At 33.4% G+C, this 11,280-nt stretch overlaps 1 protein-coding gene across 1 annotated transcript; it reads right to left on the reverse strand.

The window, feature by feature from the left end:
• Positions 1 to 1,090: 1,090 nt before the first annotated feature.
• LOC143070949 (brorin-like) lies at positions 1,091 to 8,430 on the reverse strand (the record flags this gene model as incomplete). The annotated part of the gene is made up of 4 exons (XM_076245051.1): positions 1,091 to 1,289; positions 3,318 to 3,626; positions 8,109 to 8,112; positions 8,278 to 8,430. Coding segments are annotated over 4 exons (621 nt in total), but the record flags the coding sequence as incomplete, so codon positions are not given.
• Between the last annotated feature and the right edge of the window lie 2,850 nt (positions 8,431 to 11,280).

Here is an 11,280-nt window from a genome sequence, read left to right on the forward strand (position 1 = left end):
AAATATTTTCCGTGTATACATTATAGAACAATATTGTGAAAAAAATAAACTTATAGAGTTCTTATCAGCACGTTGTTAGGTCAGGTGTTACAGAAATGATCTAACTAGTGTATGACCCTTGTATTTGTAAACTTTATCGATTTTTTTTGGTGTTGTTCCAGTCGTGTGAAAGACAGATTATTGTGCTGTTTTGTGTGCTGTCCTATTCTGTTTTACGTGTCCGTTTTTATTCTGTGGTTAGCATTTCGATATGTTCTATTGTATTGCTTATTTTTATATTTCTCTGTCCTGAATATTCTAGATTTTAATTGAGCTGTATTTCTATCATGTAATAGTGTCAATTTATTGTTATATTTAACAATGCAACAAACGTTCGAGGTTTGGCTTGCCACACTACCAGGATCAACCCACCATTTTTTCTTAAAATGTCCTATTCCTATCAGAAAAATGGCAGTTGTTATCTTTTAGTTCGTTTCTGTTAGTGTTGCATTGTCGTTTGTTTTTTTTGTGCAGTTCAGTATGTCTGTTGTTTTGTTGTTTTCCTCTTGTGGTTGATGTGTTTCCTTTCGATTTTGGTTTGTAGACCGGATTTGTTTTTTTCTTAATCGATTTATGACTTTCGAACAGTGGTATAGTATACAAATATCTCTTATAGAGGGAACATTTGTGCTATATTTATTTTAAGTTTGGGAACCCCTGATTGTAATAAAATAAAAATGAAAAAGAGGTACACTGACAACCAATTAATACAGCAAAATTAGCAAGTTGAACACATCATCAAACAGCCATTGTAATGACAAGATCATAATGATTTGTTTACCCTATTCTATTATTTAACAATTTTTGGGGATTTTTTTTATACTTTCTTTCAAGCCGATTTTTGCGGCAAGATGTTATCAGTTGTGTTATTTTTTTTGGTGTATTCACAAAAAAAGATACAATTTTGAAAATTTGTTTTACGCCTTTTCTGAGAAGGACAACTCATATGTTATATTATGATAAGCACACCATTGTGATATTCTTAGACATGTTAGATATATTAAGATCCATTAGTTTCTAAAGACGGTAAATATAATTCATGTAAAACATATTCGTTAAAACATTTATTAAAAACTGTCAGTCCATTTCCATAATTTATGGTTTTACAGTTGACAAGGTATAATTGCACACTGCTTTATGTGCTGTCATCCCGAATCCAACTTGTTCTGGACATCTACACGTAGTATGGCTATCTACCTGAACATCTTTACCGGCGGCAATAATTTGGTTGCCAAAGTAACAGTTTTTACCTGCAATACAAATCAAATAAGAAGCCTTATTTCTATGTTCATCTTTCATCACCATAATATAAAAAGACCATAACAAATCTTCCTAAGTGCATTTCGAAGCATGAAGACTTGCACATCAAACATTTGAATATTTATCTTCTTTCTTTCATTAAATGTTTGCATTTTACTTTTAAATATGAGTTAATAACTATCCTATTGGGCAAATTTATTACAATTATGACACACGCAACCGTCTTATAAAATATTATACATTGTACCTTTCAATTACACAAAGCTTTACTATGTCATTTTGTTTGGGAACACTGACGCCTGAACATTGCCATGTCGAAGAATTTATTCACCATGCATCATTTTGTCAATAATATAATGCAGACTTACAAATAACACGTTTAAGAGGGATAAACGATCGAAAAATCGTAATATAGTGAAAGATCCCGATCGAGTTATTTCTAAAATAAATATGATATTGTTATCTTGTTTTCTGTAAAGATGTATATTTATTATGTGCCTGTGAGTATGGGTTGCACATATTTAGCAGCTAGATGAGCAATTCATTTTTCGCAGAATAAACTTGATATATTGTCCATCAAAAGTTTGCATAAATGTAATCCATAATTTACCACTCAACCACAAGTGGTCCCCGTTAATGTATATAAACACTTTTAAATTAACTGAATTTTCAAAATACTAAGGCTTTTCTACCTCAGGAATAGATAACCTTAGCTGTATTTGGCAAAACTTTTAGGAATTTTTGGTCCTCAATTCTCTTCAACCTCGTACTCTATTTGGCCGTTTAACATTTTTTGATTCAAGCGTCTCTGTTGAGTCTTTTGTAGACGAAACGCACGTCTGGCGTATATATAAAATTTGAATCCTGGTATCTATGATGATTTTATTTAAAACAATCTCTGTATATGATGCAAACTTGGATATCTGCAAGAATGTTTCACACCAGTCAGCAGATATGAATATTTCAGGAAGGGGTAATCGATATATTTTATTGATTTCCTTCGTCCATATCTTAAACGTCGAAATATGTTTTGCCTTTTAAGTGTTTTGTTATGAGCGTTACTGATCAATAAACTTTTGACGCTCGTCTGACGTACAAAACTGATATCGTGCACACGAGAAGTATGGTTCTAATAACTCCATAGTTTCATTACTGTGCATTACACTAACAGCGCAAACGGCGAAGTTCATTCGATATTAGGAATAAGCAAATAAAATTAACGGTACCAATTTTCTTGCACCAGATGCGCATTTCGACAATACATGTCTCTTCAGTGATGCTCGTGACCAAAATATTTGAAATCCAAAGCTTATATAAAAGATGAAGAGCTATAATCCAAAAGGTCCAAAAAGTATAGCCAAATCCGTGAAAGGAATCAAAATCAAAATGTCGAATATATACGTCTCAAGGCTACACAAATAGAATGACTAATCAACTAGAAACTACAACTGAGCATAAAGAAGTTGGAAAGGTACAAAGGACGCAATTAAAGACATGCATGTAGTGTGTGTGTGTGTGTGTGTGTGTGTGTCTTAAAATGTTTGCCATTTACTTAACCATCAGATACTGATTGAATGCTTGATGTTTAACGCCTCTTTTAGCTCTGGTGTAAGTCGCAAGCACTTGCATCTGAAAGAAGGCGGAGTAGTGATGACTTTGTACTGTCAAAACAACCAGGCTTCGTTAGGACAAGTGACAATCCTAGTCTACAAACATTGGACCAGTATCATATAATTAAAACGAATTTGCCACTTCGACATCATTTAACTTCTTGTCATAGACAAGTCACCCGTCCCGTCATAATATAATACATGCTGTCGTATATAAGTAGTTTAGTATGACGTCCATTATCACTGTACTATTATGCATATTTTAGGGGCCAGCCGAAGGACACCTACGGGTGCGGGAATTCTCGCTACATTGAAGACCCATTGGTTGCTTTCGGCTGTTGTTTGCTCTATGGTCGGGTGGTTGTCGCTTTGACATATTCACCATTTCCTTTCTCAATTTTATCTTACCATTTGGACAGACTGGACAACACCTGTCAGGGTGTTGTACAGAATCTACACATTCCACTATAAAGCAGTCTGCGATAAGACACTGTGGTTGTCCATTCACACAATCACACCATTCACAAGGAGATACCTTCCAGTGGCTACCTTCTGGATGCATTTGTCCATCCCTGAAACACCCGGATGGTGGAGTCGGTGGATGAGGAAAGGTGAAAGAGTTAACTACCGTAACTAATACGATTATGATTACACTCCGAACTAATGCCCGTGTATACATTATAGAACAATATTGTGAAAAAGAAAACTTATAGAGTTCTTATCAGCACGTCGTCAGGTCAGGTGTTACAGAAATGATCGTACTAGTGTATGATCCTTGTGTGTGTAAACTAAACGGATTTTATATACAAATACATGTATCTGTAAAAGTAAAGAAAACTAGTGCTAAATTCATTTTAAAATCGTTCTTTAAACTTTTTTTGAATTTGTACAGTATTACAGCGGCATACATGTACTTCCAGGTTAAAATAGATCAAAGATATATACCATGACTACAATTTTGGTAGAAAATGAATCTGAAAGCGATGTAAAGGACTTATGAAAAATTCGTATTTTTATCATTTTCAATAAGTAAACAACTATAAATAGTGAGAATTCCTTGTATTTATACAAATAGTAGTTTTTTTTATTAAAACTATATAACACGTTTTTGTTTTTGTATTAGCATCTTTTGAAATTTACAGTGTACACCATCGTGTCGCCTTGTCCTATTCAATATATACCTTGCTGTATGAAATCTCATCCGAAGTGAATCATTCAATATTGAAGTGTGTAGCAGGCTTAATTTTCAATAATTTTAGTTACAGCAAGCATACCAAGTCAGGTAAAAAAATGAAATCACAAAAATACTGAACTCCGCTGAAAATTCAGAACGGAAAGTCCCTAATCTTATGGGAAAATCAAAAGATAAAACACATTTTGAAATGAATGGACAACATCTGTCATATTCCTGACTTGGTACAGGCATTTTCTTATGTAGAAAATGGTGGATTAGACCTGGTTTCATAGAGATAAAATCTTTTACTTGCACGACAGTCGCATCAAATTTCACTATATTGAAAACGATGCGTGAACAAAACAGACATAAAAGATAAAGTTGTCACAACAGGGGTACATCAGTCATCATCTTGCCAGAATCTCAATCAGAACAAACACAAACAAATATGTAACAAAGAAGCACAACGAAGCATTTATCAAATTAAATATCCACGTTTACTGCTTACTTATTTTTATATTTCATTTCAGTATGTTAATATCAACATATAAAAGATTGAAATATTTTAAGTCCTGTTACCGAATGGATAGACTAACATCAACTCTGGTGTAGAATCACGCGTTTGACGTCAGAATGTAAACGTCACAGGTAGATATAAAATAATATTGTCGTTCAAAGTATGTAAAAATCATAATAGAACAATAACATAAAGGCGGGATGTTTAAAGTACAGAGCCACGTCATATATATCAAAGAAACACAAGAGGTTTTTTTGTTGCACTTCAGTGTTTTGTTGTTTGATTGTTTTCCCTTTATAGTTGATGTGTTTCCCTCGATTTTAGTTTGTAATCTGGATTTGTTTTCTCTGAATTATTTTATGACTTTTGAACAGCGGTAAACGATTGTTGCCTTTGTTTAACGAAATATTATAGATTTTTTTTTTTCAATTTTGAAATTATAAACACCTGCACCGCATCATCTAAACATTTAAAGGTAAAAAAAAGAACAGGTTATTTTGTTGCTTGCATTTTCTCATGAAATGGCTTAAACAGTTGTTTTAATGAATAGTTTTTTTCTCCAAAAACTTAGTTGAAACTGCCATCACTTTGTAAAAACATAATGAGAATTTTTGAGTTTGTGTTCGATCCCCATTTGAAATGTTTGAATGAAATATTATCAAGTAAACGTTAGGAAAACTTCAAGCAATCAATTATGCAAAACGCAAAATAATAAAACACTGAACTCTGTCAGCAAAAAAATCCCAAACAAACAAAAAGGGCATAAAGTCAAAGCCAAAAAGAATAACGAAGGACAAGAATACAAACAGAATTACGATAGCACAATAACACAACGACGAGATGTATACGTACCGAGCCAAGTCAAATGGAATTATCAAAAATAGACTAAACAGTTAAAGTAATAGTTTACAAAGACCCTAAAACATTAACACTATAACACCCGATTAAGATGATAAACGACGTACATACATAGAATCTATACCCAAAGGTCATCGTGTATTAAGTTGAAGTTGATATGGAATATTTATCAATAAGGTCTTAATATCGTCCGATGGACTTTTGAGTTCATCAAATATCATGTCAGATTCTGGTGACGTTTTACAAAGTCTGAATAACAGCTGCAGGTCTTGAATACCGAACGAGTTGGGGAAATGTATATCGCATATGCAGATGAGGTTGGTATATTGCTACTAAGGTGGCAATATTACTTTTCAAATATCTTTCAATTTTTTTGTAATATTGATGCATTTGGTGTTTTTGTGTGAATGTGTGCTTTTAGTAGTGGGGTAGTCCAGTTGATGAAAGTCAGTGATCGCATTTTGCACTGTAATACACACCATCGGATAAGTTAAAATGTAATTATGAACAATATCTGGTATATAAATCTGATCGCTATTTGTCCTTATTATAGGACATCACAGTAGTCCTATTCATGAAACAATAGAAAATGTATGACGTAACACGAAACAATAGAAAATGTATGACGTAACACGAAACAATAGAAAATGTATGACGTAACATGAAACAATAGGAAATGTATGACGTAACACGAAACAATAGGACATGTATGACGTAACACAAGACAGGGATTGATGCATACTGAGTATCATAATCATAATCAACTAAAAGTAGATTTCATATGTAAACAAAAAAGAAGAGTAATGCAAGTAAAGCAACGAGGAAATAAGGAGATGCCAATAACAAATAGTCAGTAAATTAAAGTAACGATTTTGCCAACACTACGTTAACCTTTAAAAAGTAAAATCATAAAAATACTAAACTCCGAGGAAAATTAAAAAAGGAAAGTCCCAAATCAAATAATTGACACTTAAATTGTCTCTTGGCAATCAAATTGCAGAAAACCTGCCTAATTGACAAGAATATGTTGTGTGGTGTCTGCCTGATTGAAGTGATTCCCATATACTTGTATTCACATGTAACATATAATGACGTGTACGTTGTTCAATCACAGAATGTTTCAAATTCTAAGCAAGGACCAAAAAGTCATAAACGCAAGAGAAAATAAGAAGGCCTAAAAAACTTGCTCAGACAGTTGGGAGTCTTCTGCTCATAAATGTTGTTCGTTTTTTATGCACTCGGTGGCTATATACAGCAGCGTGGTTTAATTTCTATCAAACATGATTAAAACATAATAATTGTTGATCAGTTTACATTGACAACTTCAGCTGTAACTGTATTGACCCTGATTTCACACACAGCTCTCAGTGCGGTCATTCCAAATCCAAATCAGGTCGGACAGTGGCATGTAGTGTGGTCATCAATTTGTACAGACTTTCCTGCCTGGATAATTGTGTTTCCTGCGTAACAATTTCTAACTGCAATAACAAGAATCAAGCTTGAGTAAAGACAGTGAATAAACGTAAATGTAAAATCAATTGAACAAGGAATAGAATACACATAAAGTGTGAATTTCTATATTCTCAAGCGACAATTAATTTGTGAAGTCCCTACAAATGTAATCAGCTCACGCAACAAAACATGTAACGTTAAAAGAGCTCACCACGAGTAACTGAACCTTTATAAAAAGCACAGTCAAATGCATTTAGTAAGGTGCTAATCCATTGGTATTATAACAAAATCTCTTATATTTGAACACAATATGTCATATATACATTAATGCGACACATTAATTACGTTACTGTAATAACATTATGTAAATTTATCAAAAGTCCTACAGTATTTAAAATTAAAATAAAATATAGTCAAATGAAAAGAGTTCAACGAAAATTGTCAGGAATTAAGACAGCACCCTAGGTAAGGTGAAAACAAAGCGGAAGCTAACATTTTGTTGTGTATCATTCTGATGACTCAATATATCATAGATCTTTCGTTATACTTGTATGAGCCTCGTTGTAAGTTACGATTCCGTGATATTTTATTTAGATTGCGCACATTTGAACCAATACGTTATCACACAAAAACACAGAAATGAGATTCACAAAAATCACAAATAAGTATACTGAATTATGCAAACATTTCGTCGCAAGATTATTTTTGTGAAACTCATCAGTGATACACGTCTTGACACCAAATCAGAAGTAAAATCGCACACAATCTAGGCTAGTAATGAAAAACATTTTTTAAAGGTAGGTATCAGTTCTTTTTAAACATTCTAATGAATTCATATTAAATAACTTTCACTACATTGAAGCTTAACTATCTCATATGATAATTTGTTGGTAATCCCCAGTACAATGTAATTGGAAACCTTAGAACAGAGTATATAAATCATTTTCAAGTGCGCATCACTTTAAACATTATCATTGTCGTAAAACTGTTGTTTGACGTCAATAATCAAAATCTTACTGATATGTTTAAGATCCGAAAAAACAAAGTCTATATCACGAAGTCGTAAAAACCAAATGTTTGAAATTAAGTTTCAGTATTCAACGGTATGCTTCTTTTTTTCCTTTACATTTCTAAATATATCTAAAATTTTATTTATCCCTAAAAGCTTTTGCTTTGATGGAAAGCTAGAACCAATTACCCTTCTAGAATAATATACAATTACGGTTTGAATATAGCCTTGAATGGTACTGTATTTTATACTCTCGAACCATCGAAATTTATAATCAAATAATAAATGAGCATGTATGTTCTGCACTGATTACTTAAACTGTTGTATGTCAGATGTAATATAATGCTTGTAACTTAACATTTGAACAAACGAAGCAAAATTTAGTAGGATCATGCACAGCGTCCACACACGTTGGCATGAAACAGTCTGCAATCGCGCATATCACTTTGCCTTCATTACAAAAGCAATGCTCGCACGGGGTTGGCTGGAAAGATTCGCCTTCTTTATATAATTAACAATACTTTCTGCACCCAGACACTACGGATATAGACGGTAAAGGATCGACACAATAAACAAGTTGAAGAATAAGGACACTGATTAACAGGAAGTTCGCCATGTACCCGAAAGGTTTCAATGTAATGCGCTTGTGAAGTACGAAAAGTTTTATCAGTTGAACGTGATCCACAGTAACGTGAGTTCTCCTGATAATATCTCAGTGATTTATTTGTTTTATCGGATATAAATATTAATTGTAATCTACAAATTTGCTTAATAGCTTATTTTTAAAACAAAGAGTTCGTGCTGTTTAAAGTTCGATTATTTTTTGTTAGAAATTTGAAAAATTTAAGAGAAATAATTGGAGGGGCTTTTTGATATGCAGAAAAGTGTAGTTACGACGACAACTGGTAGATAGACCTTTCCCCTATTAGTTGTCTGAAGTAACTGGTCACCACAGCCTTTCCTTTGAATACTGATATCAACGAAAGCCGAGAAGTCTCACCTATAATTCAAAATTCAGAATTGAGAATTCGGCATTCAGAATTCGGAAATCATTTTTATCAAATGTTATAACATTTATATTGTAATAATTGATATATGTTGCAATTGTGATATGAAAATTATATGCCTATTAACTACTCCACCTTATATAAATATTTTATATATTTTTACTGTCAATATCTATAAGGGGGTTACTTTTCGTCATATCTTTATGTTTTTGCTGTTTTATGAATCTACCCCTGTAAGTATCCGGGTCAAAATGCCCCCCTCACCATCTTCCCAACATACACCCGACGCTGTTTTTCATTTCTTTCTTTCCATTAACTCCCTCAAATCATGTCCATTACACGATAATATGAATCACAACAAACATATGGAAGACAACACAAAAGAAAAGCTAGCGTTGTATGAAAACAAGAGATCAAGTGTTGCAAATTATCGGATCATGTTTCGCATATTCGTACCATTAACACGTTTAAACCCGCTGTAATTTTTTGCACCTGTCCTAAGTCAGGAATTTGATGTTCAGAAGTTGTTGTTTGTTGATGTGTTTCATAAGTGTTTCTCGTTTTTCGTTATTCATATAGATAAGACCGTTGGTTTTCCCGTTTGGATGGTATGACACTACTAATTGTTTTGGCCCTTTATAGCTTGCTGTTCGGTATGAGCTAAGGCTTCGTGTTGAAGACCGTACTTTGACCTTTAATGATTAACTTTTATTAATTTTGACTTGGAATGAGAGTTGTCACATTGGCACTCATATCTCATTCTTATATCTATTGCCACAATAACACCATGACGGAATTGTGTTATTGTGCCTGTGAATGTCCGATTAACGTGTATCCCATATCTATTTAACTGACGTGTTATTGGTACAATCAATGAGTCTTCCAACCTCAAAGCATCACAATGTATGGGGTCGTAACGGTTGACTAAGTAACATTTATTTTGAAGTTGAAATCATCCTTTCGTATTTTTTACGGACTCCATCACGAGTTGGTTGACCGTTATCGAACAACCGTTTCATATATGATATCGAATATGTTCCTAACGTTTTAACTACAATCCTCTTCCCTCTCATGAATGTGACCTACCGAATAAGACTATTTACCGGGTTTGTAATAACATGAGCAACACGACGGGTGCCACATGTGAAGCAGGATTTGCTTACCCTTCCGGAGCATCTGATATAACCCCCAGTTTTTGGTGGGGTTCGTGTTGCTTAGTCTTTAGTTTTCTATGTTGTGTCATGTGTACTATTATTTGTATGTTTGTCTTTTTCATTTTTAGCCATGGCGTTGTCAGTTTATTTTCGATTTGAGTTTGACTGTCCCTTTGGTATCTTTCGCCCCTCTTTAACATGTATTTAGTTATGATGTTTTTTTTTTTCAAGGTTCGGCTAAATAACGTGTTGTAAGTATTATTGTTTGTGGTTTGAATTCTGTATGTGTGGTTCATTTCACATATGTCATTATTGTTAGTATGGTCGAGCTAATTTACATTTTCCCAGGATAAAGTATCGTGCTAGTCCAAATAAGTATATCGTGGCCACATCATAAAATTAATATAACCTTTCAATACCTTCATATTTATGATAATCAATTAGACTAGTATAATGAAAATAATTGTGAATTTCTGAATCTCGTTTCATATAAATTTCAAGATTACATATACTTCACAACATACGTCAATGTTTGTGATGCCCAGTGCTGTCGTTAATGAAGGACGTTAGTTGTTATTTTGCCGTTTACATGTTGTAATGTACTAATATATTATTTATTCATGCGTGTTTTTGTGCTGAGTTTTCATGAGTTTGTGTTTAATACTGTAATCCTGTCATGTAGTATTGCTATTTTATCGGTATTTTTTAACTTTGCTATATATGCGGGAGATTTGTCAGGAATATGGCAGTGGTTTAAGAAATAATTCATGGAAGCCATAGATTTGTTGGAAATTTACACATGGCCTGGGCCGTGATATTCGAATTTTATCCTGAGCGTTAGCGAGGGATAAAATTAACGAATATCACGGCCCAGGCCATGTGTAAATTTACAACAAATCTATGGCTTCCATGAATTATTTCGATTCTAATAGGACAAATACGATCATTTAAGAACTGAAGCGATGATGGGCCGGTAGACCGTGTGTGTGGCTGTTCTATCAGTTTACCCACTGTTCGATAAATGTAAAACAAATCTAATAAACCTGCATGAATGATTTCTTAACTAACCGCTAGAAAAAAATGTGATTACTTTTTTTACTCCAGTAAACCCAACATTTGCAATTTTAGATTTGCATTTTTTATCGTAAGCTACCGTCAAATTCACTGTTGACATATTGTAACCAAGGAGCCGCCATGTTG

This window comes from Mytilus galloprovincialis, chromosome 4 (assembly GCF_965363235.1).
Source record: "Mytilus galloprovincialis chromosome 4, xbMytGall1.hap1.1, whole genome shotgun sequence".
NCBI lineage: Eukaryota > Metazoa > Mollusca > Bivalvia > Mytilida > Mytilidae > Mytilus > Mytilus galloprovincialis.